The sequence below is a fragment of the Bradysia coprophila genome, assembly GCF_014529535.1.
Source record: "Bradysia coprophila strain Holo2 chromosome X unlocalized genomic scaffold, BU_Bcop_v1 contig_39, whole genome shotgun sequence".
In the NCBI taxonomy this organism is placed as follows: Eukaryota; Metazoa; Arthropoda; class Insecta; order Diptera; family Sciaridae; genus Bradysia; species Bradysia coprophila.
Window position 1 is genome coordinate 2,778,871 of NW_023503329.1, and position 16,973 is coordinate 2,795,843.

Here is a 16,973-nt window from a genome sequence, read left to right on the forward strand (position 1 = left end):
TGCTTGTAGGTCGGCCACATTTGAACATATTTCGTCTGTTTTAGCTTTATTAGATAGGTATTGACCGTACCAATCAGAGAAAAAAGTTTTTGAAATTATGTTCTCCGGAGCGTGAGCTAGGTCTCTTGGAGTGAGCTCTTATCTGGCTACTCGGCCGTACAGTGAACGTGGAGTATTTTGTCAATATCTCGAGTAAATTTTGACCGAATTTCATGAATTTTTTTTTGTTTGAAAGGTATTAACGAATGTAAATCGTCAGAACTATTTCCGGTCTCCTAACAAAATGGCTGCCGGCGTCCATATTGGATTTTAGTAAAATTGAAATATCTTGGGAAAAATGGTACTTAGAGAGTTTCTGTTAACAGAGAAGTAATTGGTTATGTGTGGGGGGTTTTAGGAATCCCATATGTGGACTTCTATATATATATCTATATACAGCTATATTGAGCAATATACAGGCATGTAGAGCTATATAATAGCAAATTCATTTGTGGATTGTTTATTTATAGTGAAATATAGGTAAATATAGCGGTATATAGCTGTTTAAATAGGAATTTATGAAATTTGACTTCGTACGGGGCTGTCTATATTGCCTCCGGCAATTTATTTGTTGATGATAGCAAGGCAAAGAGTGGATAATGCAAGTGATTTTAAAGCGCGAATAGCTTTTCAGCAGAGAAGAAAATGAAGTAAGAGAAATGAAGAGTTTTACAATAAAGGCTTTTGATACGAATAGGTGTTTCGTACGGGTCGGCGTTAGCTATGTTTCTTATTCAAAATTTTTATATTTTTCTCAATTAGGGATCGTACGTAAAGTATGTCAAGGGAGGCAAAATATGGTTAAGAATGTGGTTGAAAGAGATGGAAATACTTTTTAAATGATCCCTTACAATGAGACTATGATGTCGGTCATCACTGTTCAAAAGCTAAGTTTCATTGAAACTGTTTCATATTCCAAATTGTTGAGTTCTTCTAATTTCTGATAGAACTATGAAGTGGTCACGTGACTTTTTTTTAGTCGAGTATGAAACTTTGACACTTTGAAAAAAATTCTTCGAAGCTTGCCTAGTGTGTATGGCTAAACCGAAAACATGCACTTTTCTTACAAAAATTTCTCCAGTTACACGAGCCGTACAGGCTGGTGTGGGGTGTCATTAGAGATGTAATTGAATGTACTTTCGGGGCAAATAGTTTCTTATTGGTTTTAAAATTCACCCACACTGAGATATGTGCAGTTGAAGTTTTCAACCGAAAAAACATTGAAAACTTACACTTTGCTTACAGAAATTTGGAAGTAGAGTCTTACGGAAGTTTGCTACCATCTACGATGCAAAGTGATCAGTTAAACATTTCAACTTCTCATATTTCATCGTTGATGCTTTCAAATCCCCATAAGACAATATTTGCCTTGACAGTACCTTTCTAATGACATCCCACACGACTATGTACGTTTCGTGTACCTCGAGAAATTTCTGTAACAAAAGTTTAAGTTTTCAGTCTATTTGCCCCGAAAGTACATGCAATTACGTTTCTAATGACACCCTACACTACCCTCTACGGCTCGTGTAACTGGAAAAAATTTTGTGAGAAAAGTGCATGTTTTCGGTTTTTGATCACCTCACCACACAAGCTTTGAAGAATTTTTTTGAAAGTGGCTTTTGCTTCTGAAGTCGAATACCTTACTGGGCACACATAAAAAATTCCAATGGAAAATGCATCCGATTTCGGTCTGCTGTTTTTTAGAAGAATCCCTTAGTAACTTAGGGCTTATGGAATCAGATTTTCAAATTTTACAAGTCGAATGCAAACAGTTGAGGCTAAAAAAACTTTCCCCTAAAATGTCTCAGTTAGAGCTATAAGAGTTCATCTGGCTACTAATTCTAAACACTCAATATTTCGATGGCGTTCACTCTTCAAGCGGCTTAGTATTATAATTTCAGCTGCTAATTATTTATCCAACGGTCTCTCATTTCAATTCTGATTTAATTGGGAAGCGGAAGTTCATGAACCGTCTTAAGTATGGTTTTCACTCAACAAAAAGTACTTCGTGTGAGAGCGAGCTGTCAAAAATTCAATTTTGTCTTGCACACGGAGTACTCTGTTGGTAAGTGGAAATCAAGCCTTAGCATCGCCTGTTTAACGTTTTGTTGATGGCAAAATTCGGCTTAGATAAATTATACCTAGACTGGGGCAAACACACACTAGGAAACATTTCGTATTTCATGTTGGGACCACAGCATATTTTACGTAATTTTGTTCGAAATTTCCTCTTTGTGTATAATTCCTCTTAGGTATTCGGTTCCAAATTTTAACACGAGCACACCCAACAAACCACAACCAGAATTGCATTAACAAAAGCAAAATATTTATTCGGAATCGAATAAAATCAAAGTTATTTAAAATTTTAAATCAAATATTTTGTCAGTTCACTGAACTTTAACGCAACGGCGGCGTCAACAAAAATGACAAATGTTCCGCGTCAGTGCTATTCATCTTTTAAATCTATCGGATAAAATGGACCTAGAAAGGATCTCTCCCGGTTCTCTTTCATAATGCAACGCATTATCATCCAAGACGTTTCACATCTGGAAAAAAGAGAGAAAAAAATGGTTGTTAGCATTCCCGCAGCGTCAAATCAACTGAAAACATTCATACCTATTACCGTTTGGGTCCTTTACGTTTTTACATTTACGTGCAGCCTGTGCATAGGACAATATGAGGTTGTAGCAATTATCCGCAATATTGACCTTGGTGGGTGATACATGATCCTTAATTGACCCAAATTTCGAATGGTCATAAAATTCATTCCCAAACGAATCCACTGCGTAACAGTTCCTGGGATAATCATTTGCTTGGCTATAAACCGTGTCCCATATTTGTTGTTTGTCTCCCATTGACAGGTTATTTATGTCAAATATTGTGTAATTGAACCGAAGTTGCTTAATCTGCGATGTATATTCGACTACGTCTAGACTACCATCATTATCAAGTATCTGAATGCAATAAAATCAATTTTGTTAAAGAAGCTATCGGTACGGTGAGGTTATTGTTTTTATTGTTTACCACGCGTGCTTCACGCAACATACAGTCCACAAAACATTTAACCTGTTGATTCACATTGTGTTTATCACTCCATACATCATAACGGAAAATGCCTCTACCTTCGTTATACGGCACAGGGAATGTTTGATTGCATTTCAGCCATCTAGTCACAAGTTTTGTAGCAAGTGTTATGAATGTCGCTTTCTGCAAATTGCCGAAAGTGTCTGGAGAGTAGTATGTATCGCTAATGTAAGTTGTCTGTAAAGATTCAACCATTTTTTGACGACTGAATTACATTGTAGAAACGTCGGTTTAAACTCACGTTCAAGACAAGATAAACTGGATCAACATAAGATGATCCCAGAGCAGAAAGTGCGCTCAAAGCAATAACAATAAAAATGAATTTCATTTTAAAACTTTATAATACTGAACACACAGTAAGGCTGCCTTATAGTTACTGATCTTGACCATTTTTTCTCTTTTTTAGATTTCGATTTTTTGATTGAAGTTATTTTGTTGGCAACGATTAAGAGGCACCGGTACTTAGCTAAAATTGTAGCCTACATTTGTGATGATATCTTTTCGTCAGAATCCTTTTTTTTCAAATGTACAACCGCTTTAGCTTTAAATAAAGATTAGTTCTTGTAGTCGTTTGACCAGCTCTGAGAAAAGTGAGCAGTTAACACGTTGGAGAAGTAAATTTTTTTATTTTTAGAAATTTATTTGGAGGTGTTCCTCGACTCCCTTAGCACTTTCCGGTGTGACTAAGTTGACAAGTCACAATAACCGGCAACCTGTTAACATAAACAAACTGCTCAGTTTTCTCGGAGCTATTCAAACTACTTCAACCAAATCTTTTTTCTGTTGAAAGCTTACGGCATTCTTGGTCAAAAAGGATTCTGATGGAAAGTATTTAAAAATCGCCCAAATGTATGATATTCAGCAAAGAATCGATGTCTCTTAAGACAGTACATGTACATTATAGCCCACATTCGGGCGTATCTGATTGTATTTTTGATGATAGCTTTTTATGGAAATCCTTTTTCATAAAATCGAGTAGTCGAGTATGTTTTTAAAACGTTTTATGGTTTGTTCCAAGACTATATGAATTGCCAAATTATTGTCAAAGTTCATTCGGCCGCGAAAAATTCGTGCTTACAGTTACTTGGAACAAACCTACAGGTTTTTTTCCATCGTACGGTAAAACCGATTTTTGACAAGCCGAAAACGAAGGAGAGCATCCACAGAGCCATCACCTCAACGCTTTCAACGTAACGTCTGAAATAACCTTGGAACAGACTTATATCCCTCGAAGTAATGAATTTCAATATTCCTTCCATGCTTGAAACTGTCATTGAGACACTTTCAATTTAACATGTTCTTCAATCATAACTTCGAAACGGTTCTACGGATTTTACTCATTTTCGAACGTTTGCCTGTCTTGCACCAGCTAACGTAGAGGTTTGCTACTTTGTGCGATCAAAAAAATCGTTACACTTTTTTAACCGATTTGGACCTACTATACCGCTAGCCAGAATTTCTACCAACACTTTCAATTTTCTGGAGTTTATTTGTATGAATATGTGGTTGAGCGTACCAAAAATTCTACTATTCCAAGGATTTTACGTCAATCACAATTTTTCATAGAGATCATAACAGATGGCGTTGCTTCCGCCCAGCGAGGCGAGACGCTATCTATTATAAACTATCTGTCATTTTTTTCGTTTAGGTAGTATTGCAAAAAAATCTTATTTTTTGCGAAACTGCGCAATAGTTATTTGCTCGACTTTGTCTCGACGAAACATACATACCCATACTTATGCAAAAATTATTCTCTCGGCATACGAATTCACACGTATACTGTAATTTCGTGGTTTCAAACCTGTGATGCACACAATTTTACACTCGTCACACCATAGAATACACAAACAACAAAACCAAATATAATACACACCGTTCAAGGTTGAACTTGAATGTATAGAAGAAAAATGAGAATAAAACGAAACCGAAAATACGCGGTATAAAGCCGAACGAGTTGATCGTTCGATGTGCATCACACTGCTCGTTGATAATTTCTCTCTTTGACGAATAACATAAACAAAATCCACCATTAAGGAAAACATCGCCTGGATCCCTAGACCTGTTTGCAAGATCTGCTGAGAGAGACCTAAAAAAGTGTGGTTTCCGATAACTTTTGACGCGTGATATTCAGTGTTTTCATGGTTTGGCGAGTGTAAAAAAGTTTGTTTCGAAATCACAACAGAACGTACCAAAATTTCTGTGATAACTGTCCTAGTGATTGACGTAGCCTCCGTTGCCTCCTAATAACACTTGCTATTGCAGTGTCTCACGTTCGAACATGGTTGAGTTGTTGTTCGTACCTGCATGTAAAACTGGAATAACAGTGCACGACAGCAGCTTTAAATAAGCTTCTTGTCTACTCTGAATTACAATGAAAAATAAGAAAATGCAATTCACGAAAGCTTAAAGTTTCAGAAATTCCAGTTAAGTTTTAGCGTAACATGATAGTGCTAATTTATGCAATTTCTACCGAAAACCTGCAAAGGTATTTACAATTTTTTCTTCGCAATAACACCTTCCACCTTGCTGTTGTCCAATTTTTTTTTTCGTGGAAAAACCAACAATAACCGTAAAACGCACTTACCATACAGGATATTATATAGTTGACCCCATTCATAAAATGTATATAAAACTTTATCGATTTAATTAAGTGAATGTGGTGTGATGCCCTCTATTTTTGGCTTTTTCCTCGTCAAAAACGCCGTCCATTTAATTTATGTACAAGATCAAGTGATACACTCTCGTGACTATTATGTACCACAAACAAGGTGTACAGATACAACTAGCGATACATAACGTAATCATCATCAAAACTATTGACTTTTTACACCGCCCGGTTTTTTTTTCGCACACACAAAAAATATAGAGAAAAAAAAACTTCCTTTCCATGTCTCTTCTACATTTTCAAATACACATAGTTCAATAATTTATTGAACCGTTCCTATAAATTTCAGGCATATGATAATATATTTGTCTAGGGTGGATCGGTCTGCAATTTACATCAATTATCATTAGAGCGAGCGCACTTAACATTTAGAAGACATACGCACTTAATATATATGTATGAATCTACCAGATCTAAGTGGAAATCTCAAAGTTTCATAAGTGTACAAAAAGTTTCGACCAGAGCTCTAATATTATACCACATAAGTTCTGCTCATAACTAAAGCAAAGATAAGGATACTCTACATCTTCCAGTACCATTTCGTCAAATATTTTGAAAGTAAGAAAGTGAAATGCCCTGCATTGGTAGGTAAGTGTAGGAAATACAATAGATCACCCGTGAGGACTTTGCCAGTTGTTCCATACAAATTGGCTGTGAAAGTGAACGCATCACACACTTTAGTATGCAACAGCTGTAAAGGTACCCGAGTAACCTAATAAAATTCCTGAAACAATCTGTTCGAAATGAAAAATGTTACAGTAAGAAAAAACGACTCATCTAAGCTATAATGCTGAAAACAATGAAGCGTTACGACAATGAAGCGACTATAATCACTTTTGCTTGAAGTGCGTTGGTTTAGATGAAATTTTTCATTGTTTTAATGCCAATTTTGACACTTAACGAAATTGAAACGATGACAATTTTGATCGAAATCAACGCACTTCAAGCGTAAGTGGTACTCTAAATACTGTACTGAAACTTGACAGTGTGTGACAAACTGTAAAACACAACGTAAAACACTGTAAAAATATTTTCATGTAAAATAGAGTACTTTCTGCAGCTGACCACTATGATCACTCATGCTTGAAGTGCGTTGTCGAAACAGATTCTGAGTACTTCGTCTGTTTTCAGCATAAAATAAATACTGTCATCTCGTCTGCTTTCTCACGTAGATAACGTTGTTTCATTGGCTTGTTTACTCTCTGCACTTGCCTTATAATTTTTATAGAGTTTGCATAGCCGCGAACCCATGGTAGCAAATTTTTGGCTAAATATAGAAAAATTTAGCAGACAGCAGGATATATATTTTCCTTAATTTAACTTAGCTAAAAATGTGCCATCAAAGTGAAAAGTAATATCTCAGCCAAATCACTACAGTGAACGACATCTCAAATGTCTCACTGTCATTTTTTTCAGAGAATGTCATTGTGAATTTGCAATGACACAATAAAATTCTCAGAAAAATTTGACAGTGAGACATTTGAGATGTCGTTCACTGTAATCATAATTTCTACTGAAAAATTGGGTTTTCAGAGTTAAGGTGGTTACACTCTAGAAAAAATATCTCTCTATCTCTCTCTCTCTCTACTTGACATAACAGATACTCTAAAGTTTAATCTGTCAAGAAAATGGAGACAAAATGGAGAAGTGGGGAAGGCTTTAGAGGTTTAAAGACTAAAAGTTATCGAGGTGAATTTTAATCAAACGTAAAATGTTGCACAGCTGAAAAAATACAGGAAAACGTTAGGCCTAGACTGAAATCTTATTGATATCATACAGTTGTTTGAGGCGATACTAGTAAAAGTTCTGAAACAGGTTGTGATCACAGAGGCGTTAGCATCAAAAATTTGTTATTTACATTAACCAAATTGAATAGAAACATCTACTTTCGGCACAACCTGTTCTTTTGGATACTTGTTACCTGTTATTGAATTAATTTATTGTCTACAAAGGCAATTATTTCTTGATATGACACGGTTAGTTCAATTAATTTTCCATTCCGTTTTGGAGTGGTTCAAATTTATCTGAATGCTGTGTTGGAAACACTATTGCACAAGAATCACACATTTTGTTGTAGAGATTTTACTTTCCTCTTTGATTTGGTTGATAAAGTTAGTCATTCGGGGAAACGACATCTTTCTATGCTAAAAATACATTGTTGATCACGAGAGGGTTTCGTTAGGTTCAACAATTTTATTGTAACGGCTATTTGCAATAAAGATGTGTAACGTGTTGTAGCGAAAAAATTTCGTTACTAAAAAGTACAGACAGCAATCTTCTTCTTCTTCTTCTTCTTTTTCAGCCTCTTTCTATCCACTGCTGGATGTAGGCCTCTCCAACTTCTTTCCATTTCGTACGATCCATTGCCATTTGCTGCCAGTTTGTACCTGCAATATTCTTAATTCCGTTTGTCCATCTCTCTGGTGGTCTACCTATAGCTCGTCTTCTATATGGTCGCCAGTTCATGATCTTTTTGGTCCAACGTTCGTCTGTCCTTCTTGCAATATGTCCCGCCCAGCTCCATTTCAGAGATGCTATTCTTTCCATGACATCAACGACCCTGGTTTGTTGTCGAATCCATTGATTCGTCATTCTGTCTCTGAGTGTTATTCCAAGCATACTCCGTTCCATGGCTCTTTGTGTCACTCTCAATTTATCTTCGGATGCTTTCGTTAAAGTTAACGTTTCCGCTCCATAAGTGAGCACTGGAAGGACACAAGTGTCGAAAACTTTGCGTTTCAGACATTCATTTTGCTTTTGAAAATGAGTGAGTTTTCCGAACGCTGGTTGTCCAGACCTAACTTCAGTTTATGTCCTAGATATAAACAGCAATGACATCTGTTAATTGTGAAAATTGCCAAAATGAAATTACTTGGGGTTTTTGTTTTTTGTCGTATATAAAACGGGAAACTGCAAAATTCTACTAGATTCATCTGATAGATAAGGCTTAAAAAGCACCGGGTGTCATAAGAATCCTACCACAGCCAAAGCAGTTTAATTACCCGGAGGTTATAATTCTCAACATGTCAACGGATGTCATCCATTGAAATACCACTAATTATTTTTTTTTAAATGGCAAACCGATCCAGTCTAATGTATACGACCATCATCAACTTCTTTCACGTAAGAGTGTAAATTACAAAATACAATCTCATATGTTGTCTTGATTCCAATGCATCGGTGTATATACATATGCTTTTATTATCGCTTTTCTTATGTTGTTAAAATATACGTAAATAATAACAAGCCAAATGGTTTTTGTTGTTGATGGGGAATGGGATATGAGATTTCTCATTGAAAAAAAACTTCAAGTTGAAAATCCAGTCGTTCGACGTATGACTATTGACTATAGTGTTTTGTAAACCTTCAATGAATTCACAAGTTGAATATATTTTGTTGTTGTTGTTTTTTTATGTATTCGCTGTGTATATTCATCCGATTCACATATAAAACGTTTAGTATGTGATTTTGTTTATTTTCATTTGAACAAGTGAATTTCAAATGCAAACCAGTGATAAATTAATTTTAAACTTAAAATGAAATTAGATTAAACAATTTATTTCGTTTCAAAGTCAATTGTTATATGAACAAAACTTTTTTTTGTTGTATACCGTCGGATTGTTATATATGTACAACTTTTCGATTTAATAAAAAAAAAACCGAGAGAAAAAATCAATTTTTTTAACATTTAAAACAAAATTGATTCAGTGGAGCTTTTTAAGTTGTGTAAGTTGGTTCGGTGAGGGATCAGTTTCGGCTCAAACCAAAAAAAAAGTAAATAAAGTGCATCGTCTTTACGTCTCGTCGCAGTTCATGTCTCTCGTTTGCGTATAATTTTTTTTCTGTCGTGTTTGTTTAAATTAATTATAAACTCTTTACCGATGGAGACTACGTGTAAGAGTTTAAAAAATAAAATTGCCATAAAGAAAGAGAAGTGAAATGTTGAAAGGAAAGAAATTATAAAACGTCGATTGGTCGTCTAGTTTTTAATATTATTTTTTTCATGGATAGATTTGTACACCTAGACAGTTCAATTGTTTATATATTTATCAATCTATCGCAAAATTGAAGATAATAAGAAAGAGCAAAGGCAATAAATGAAATTTAAAGGAGTGAGAACAAACAACATTATAGTTCAATTACACTGTACTAAACCAGAGTGTAATTCAAAGTGTTTATGTGGCAAAATAATAATTTTCATTATGCAAATAGAAATTATGATTGAGCTTTTTCTGAAATATTTTCATTAGTTTTTTTCAAAAACCAACCAGAAAGACCCATTTGTACTAACCACCAATGCGAACGTGACGTATAAAGATAAGAAAAAAATAATTGTTGTTGTTGTGATGGTACAAAAACATTCGGTTTGTAACAAAAAAAAAATTACTAAACCAGAGTGTAATTCAAAGTGTTTATGTGGCAAAATAATAATTTTCATTATGCAAATAGAAATTATGATTGAGCTTTTTCTGAAATATTTTCATTAGTTTTTTTCAAAAACCAACCAGAAAGACCCATTTGTACTAACCACCAATGCGAACGTGACGTATAAAGATAAGAAAAAAATAATTGTTGTTGTTGTGATGGTACAAAAACATTCGGTTTGTAACAAAAAAAAAATTGTGTTTATTGATTCACGACACATAATTTCTGAAGAGTTTATAATATTTGTGTATTGTAATAATAAATAATAAAAAAAAAATATAAAAATAACTGAAGTCTCTCTCTGTGTGACTCTCCCGGCGTGATGACATGTTAATCAAAGTTACAAAAAGAAACATTGTTGCCTTTGAATGACAAAAACATTTTTTATTGAATTGAAATATCTTTTTTTTGGTATTTGTGCTAATTGTATTTAAATATTATACAGGCAGAGTGTCTGTGTACACAGAGCTAGAAACTACATAATTATATGTAGGTGGATTGGATATATAATAAACCATTTTGGAACATACATAAAATTTTAATCAATTGAATTGGATTGATGTCGGAGCACGAGTAAATGTATCTTGTGAGAATTTATAATTTATTTTAATTTTATTTATTTATTTATTTGTGTATTGTGATTGCAACATTTGAATTTCTTTCTGTTGTTCGTCTTCCAAATTTCAAACTCTTTCGCATTTTTAACGACACAAATTTCATGTGCTAAACCATACTGTGCTAAAAAAATCAATTAGAAAATTTATATATACGCGCTCATCGTCATCGTTAAATAGCCATCAATAAATCATCAATGCAGTTTTTTGCCGGCGCAGTATAAAACGATCTGCGACAGTTTGGTGAGTAGAAAAAAACATATTGGATCATAAATTTTAATGTTGAAGATAGGCATCACGAATGTTTTGCTTCGCTTTTTTTTTTGTTCACCGCCGTTGGATAGAAAGTGTTATTGCACTTTCGGATAAAAATTATATTGGATGGAGTCAATGAGTTAGGTTTTCACATGCATCGTCAATCATTTTGTCGTCGTAAATAGCAAGAGTTCGGTAATTGCCGATTATTAGACAGTGAATGTATCTAATGGCCATTCACTGAGAAAATAAGCTTATTTGCTCACCTTACGTTTAATTATAGTGTCACGTGATTTGGGTGGTTCATGTACTAGTCAGACAGGAAAATCTATTGCTTCCTGTTAGAATAATTCACAAAAGTTTATCTCTGACAACTTTTCTTTATGTTCAACATTATCATTGCAACAGTTGAATTTTGGTTCTAAACCACTTATACCGTTCACATCTCCGTCTTGGTAAATATAGAAAGTGGGAGTTTTCATTGTTTGCCAGAAAGTAAACGGTTTCTCTGCGCGGAAGCACAGTATGCAGCGTTTTTTAAAAAAAGGTTTACTAAACCGTTGTTGTGGGTATCATGAAATAGAACATGTCTGACGCGACGAGTATGGATCACATTACAACTTTACTATAAAAATTTTCCTACAAACTATTCACAAAAGATTAACTAGCTCACACGACCGGAAACACAAAAGAAAATCAATAAATCATGAGAAACACCACTGCACTTTACTGCTGCTTATTATCTGTTCATTATACGTTTGAATTTCAATTGAAGCCTATTATGCATTGTAACCTTTTACAAACAACAAGTCGTAATCGTTTCGCTATATAATCACTCAATCTTCTACTTCTTTTGTTTAAATTTTCACCAATTGTTCGGTACAAAATCTTTTACTTCATTTGTTCTTACTAACATTTTACTGTATGAATCCACATTTATTGGTGTTCTTCGTTTATTGTTGTTGATGTTGTCAATAACAGATAAGTATCCATTCTTAGGGGTTAAAATACGGTCATGGGCGTATATGCAAAAAATGCCTCAACTTTACCTTGTCCGGAAAATCCATCAAGTAATTACGTTAATTACCGAGCCCACCAGTTTTGAGTATGTTCGACCTGTTCGACAGACACCTTCGGGATTTCAAACTTCTGTTAATCTTAATAGCAAGTGTCTGAAGTAAACCAGTTGTTTTTGTGATTTGTTCAATTTTTAATTCGAATATAATCGTCGCAGGAGATTGAGGTTTTTTTCGTTTTTTTCTTCAATGATTGGCAATCCATTTTTTTCCGACGGGATCAAAGGGTGATTCATGTCTCTTGAGACTAAGCATTTTGTTGCTTCGTACAAGTCTTTAACACTAACAATAACAACCTTATCGATTTTGGGGAGGTAGTAGAGATTGTGTTCTGACCTTGCTAACGTACTGTATTAAGTCATACCAGTTGCCATAAAGTCATTGTACTATTGATGCGATGCTGAACTATTTAATTTACCACATTCACATGGAAATCCTGTAATCGAAGAATGAGTTATTTCTTACACATTCTAACACACGAAAGACCGCGGCATTAACTTTGAGTAATATAACCTTACAATTGATCATTCAATATTCGTAAAACGAACAATCATTTTAACGAGCATAAAATCACAATCAAAGCGTGACTACCATTCTGTAAACAATTCGTTTCAGATTTGTTTCTCGTTGGACATCTTTTGCTCAATTTTATTCAAATTTTAACAACCGACTGACAAAAACAAAATCATTGACTAGGGTAATTGAAAAAAAAAACCGTAGCCACACCAGTAAAGTTCCTTCATTAAACGCCTGAATGGACGACAAATTGCTTGGCTGTTCCAGTTCCAATTTTATTATTTTAGGTCACACGGTCATATTTTTTCAGTATTCCGTTTTCAGTGGAACTTTCCTTCAATTCGTATGACTTGCATAAATTGCATTGTCTTAATGCGGCACTGGTTCGAATCTCATAAGAAACACCATATTATACTATGTTATGCAGGGAATTCCCCTCTCAATACCTACAGCAAGTGCTGATAGAATTAAATACGCAACAAATATTATGATCATCATTAGGTTGAGGTAAAAAGAAGGAACGCATTTCATATTCTATCCAGATGTTTGCTTTTAAATGTGTCTTGCATTTCATACATATAAACGATAGATGGAAGGTGTCTTATACTACAGATAAAAGTTAATTACATTCAGTCAAATATGGAATGTTTTGCAAGTAACATGACATAGTAATAATGTTTTATAAAACTGACCATATTATAACTGTAACTTTTATGATTCAAATTCTTTTGAAAATTCTACCTGTGCTGAAAAACTGGATTTGCAATATCAATTAAATAAATTCACATCCAATATATATACATACATGTATACTGACTCGCATGGAAAACGTACCATTACAAACATGTTTTATTGATGAAATTGACATCAATTCTTATTGTATGTATAGTTAATCACATTGGGGACTAAAAATTCGATCGAACCATAAGCTGGGGAAAAAAATCATTCAATTTTACGTGGATAGTGCGGGTTGTTATGTCACGAACAATCGATATGGTCGTTTAGCGTTAATTGAATCTGATGCATTTCATACCACCGTCGAAAAGGATAACACTGTTTCGCATTAATAGGAGCAACGCAATTCAAGCATGAGTAGTACTCTAAATAGGGTACTGAAACTGGACAGTCTATCATAGAAATTTTGGCACTGTAAAAAATTTGGAAAATGTTTTCATACAAAATAGTAATCCATTTGGCAGCTGTCATTTTAAGCACTTTTGCTTGAAGTGCGCTGATAGGAGCCAATGAATGTCACAATGAACAGTGAACAGCATCTTTCTCGATTCTCAAGAAAATAGGTCAGAAAAGTACCAAATAAAACTGGCTCAAAGTAAAAATTCAGGTCAGGTCAGGTAATTTCAGGTCTGGTCTCATACAATTTTTCTGGTATACCTGAAACCTGACCTTTTGATTATCTTCAGGTTTCATGTTAATTCATGTCAGATCGATATTGATTACACCAGGTTCAGGTCAAAATAGGTTTAAGGTAACTCAGGTCAGGTTCAGATAAAACCAAACCTGTTTCGAGCCTTACTCAAAGTAAATGGCTTTTTAATGACACTTAAGTGAAAATCGGCATGAACTATAAAATTAAAGAAAACAGCACAAATCAATGCTAATCAGAGAAATTCCTTTAAGGGATGATATGGCGACTGGGTTTTGTTGCCCAGTTGCCATATCATACCTCTAATACTAATATGCATAATTGTTTAATATAACCGCTGTATTACTGCTTTACCTTATCTCAACGATTGGCATTTCGACATAAAGACCTGGACTATCAAGAGATTACATCGTTACCAAATTAGCAAACCTGACCCGTTGAAGTTTGTACCACTATGATAACAATTTAATTTTTATTTTAATAACAAAAAAATGTATCGACTCGAATCCAAATAATCTTGAAGTAATTCGATAAGTCTTCCAAATTTGCTATTGAATTTTAAATTAAAGCATTCAAATTATTGACCTTAGTAATCGGTTAAAGTTTGACCTTAATTTTAAGTAAGCTCACGGCCAATAGATAAAATGTACCACATAAATATTAAATGTACCACAGTCGCAGATTTATACCGAAAATGTTTGCTAGCCTTGATTTGATCTTTAACTTGTCTGCATTATTTGTCATAAAACATATTTACATTGTGATCAATGTGCTGCAGTACATATTCCATTGTTTTAAAATTGTTTTTGTTTTGAATTTATGGCAGAGAGTTGAAAATTGAGAAAAAAGGTCGTCACAATAAATATTTAAAAATATTCCGGATGATCTGCTTAAAGTATAAAAGCCGACAATAAACGAGAAAACAAACAACATTTTTAATCATAAATCAACCGGCGCGCCGACGAGTGATCATAATTTTTTTTATATTTTTAAGAAACGAAAACTTATATTGATTCTAGTGTTTACACAGACAATACTACGAAAGATGGCGTTGATGTGCAATTTCCTAAGAAAGAGTTGCTGCGCCTGAGTGATTTGCATATAATATTCAAGAAATGCAATTTTTGTTTTGTAGGTTGTTTTGATACAAAGAATCAATTTTTGTGCGAATTTGTTGATCGGCAGGGTAACATTGCGTCAATAAAATGAACTGATTAAGAGGCTTTTATCGTGAGAATTATTCTGCACGAAACTTTCCCACAACTACAAACTTGCTCGTGTGTGTGATTTTTAATTTTTTTTTTTGCAAAACTTAAATTAAAATTCTTTGAAAATTGTGGGTTTCGTGTTATGTTAATTTGAAATTGGGAGATTTATTTATTTTTTCTCATTAATAACAGCTAGGAATTCGATTTCAACACCCACGTATTTCCACACTGACTGCGTCAATTTTTTTATTGTTGAAATGTTTTTGTAGATTAAATTTACAACGAAACTAAAGACAAGGTATGGCTTATCGGTCGGCTTATCTCAAAACGCATTCACAATTTTTGTCAAAATAATTTAAAAATGAGTTTGCAAAACCATATAATCTCTGTGTCCTCCGGGCTGACATTAGGCCATACCTGGTTTTCACTATCATTGTAAATTTCTAGAGAATAATCAAAGGCTGCGAATCTCTCCTCCACTCTTACAATAAAAACAAAACTATAATTGACTACAACTGACAAATATCAGAGGAAGTTTTACGTTGATTTAATTCAACTTACAAAATCATTTGAAGTATAAATGATCCTAAATGCTCTTTGAATAACATAGTGAATGAGCAGAAGCAGGAACCCATAACCTATTCATTATGGGAGCTGCAATTTCGACAGAAAAACAATTACACAATACAAATAAAACTTGACGTTTTTTGTGTGTCTTCGGCCTCGCCTCGGATCTCATATCAATAAAATTCAAATGAAAACTGCACTTTTTTCAACTCAATGCATAATAACCAAAAAAATCGCATTTTTACTAGTGCAATACATGTGTGTGTGTTGATTCTCGTAAATGAATGCAGTATCTGCCAGCTATTGTAATATTCACAGTAAATTGGAATAAATAAAAAAAAAACACGAAATCGCAAAATTGAATACAATTTATTGGTTTAACTAGGGGACAAGTAGGAAATTCCAACAAGAGTCTTAATTCTCAGATTGACAATGTACCATTTTCTCTACGCACTTGCATGGACAAATAGAGAATTTACGCTAAGCAATTGAGTGGAATTTTTGGGTAAATTGGATTTTTTTAGAATTGGTCGGAATTGATTAGTTGAATTGAAGAAAAGTGAATTCCGTCTTGTTTTTGTGATTTATATATTAAATCCGAATCGTCTCGAACAAACGAAGAACTAGATTTATATTTCATGTCATTTATCTAGGCACTCGCAAAAGCCAAAACAAAAAACCTAGGTTTTCATTTGCTGAACGAAATAAATGGATTACAAATTTAATCAACAACTTATCCCAAATCAGAAAACATGATAAACCATTTTTGGAATTGTGTGGAATCTTAGACTAATGATACCATATACGAATTTTACTAAGAGTGGAAACATCGAAATTGGATGGAATTTTTCTAATAAAATGGGTAATTTTTGGATTTGAATAGTGGAGTAGTTTTCCCGTCGCAACGCAAACATGAAAAATGTATTCATCACATTACGAAAGCGCTAAGAAAATCTTTATTTTGTTCCATGGCCTGATACGAAATTTTGGCTATTTCGTTTTGGTAATTTGTGGAAAAAGAACAGAAACTCCGTTTTTCGGGTGATTTGTGGACACAAAAGTTTGTCTAGCCTAGTTGAATAAATCATTATTGAGTTCACTTTACGAATAGAAAGTACCAGCACATACACCGCTTGGTTT

The 16,973-nt window shown here is 34.0% G+C and overlaps 2 protein-coding genes across 4 annotated transcripts in view; one reads left to right on the plus strand and one right to left on the minus strand.

The window, feature by feature from the left end:
* LOC119069814 overlaps positions 1 to 3,515 on the minus strand; it is a 35,199-nt gene extending 31,684 nt beyond the window's left edge. The window contains exons 1-4 of one of the 3 annotated variants that reach the window (XM_037173975.1): positions 3,365 to 3,515; positions 3,064 to 3,300; positions 2,656 to 2,993; positions 2,350 to 2,585 (exon numbers count right to left, since the gene is read on the minus strand). In XM_037173975.1, coding sequence (XP_037029870.1) covers positions 2,486 to 2,585; positions 2,656 to 2,993; positions 3,064 to 3,300; positions 3,365 to 3,451 — 762 coding nt within the window. In that variant the 5' untranslated portion in view covers positions 3,452 to 3,515 and the 3' untranslated portion in view covers positions 2,350 to 2,485. Of the gene's footprint in view, positions 1 to 2,349; positions 2,586 to 2,655; positions 2,994 to 3,063; positions 3,301 to 3,364 lie in introns of those variants that run through there. The other 2 variants (XM_037173974.1, XM_037173976.1) reach the window with 2 other exon arrangements.
* A 7,148-nt stretch (positions 3,516 to 10,663) lies between these two features.
* LOC119069819 overlaps positions 10,664 to 16,973 on the plus strand; it is a 108,764-nt gene continuing 102,454 nt past the window's right edge. Inside the window, exon 1 of the mRNA XM_037173982.1 lies at positions 10,664 to 11,070. The gene's annotated coding sequence lies outside the window, so the exon portion shown is untranslated. The remainder of the gene's footprint in view (positions 11,071 to 16,973) is intronic.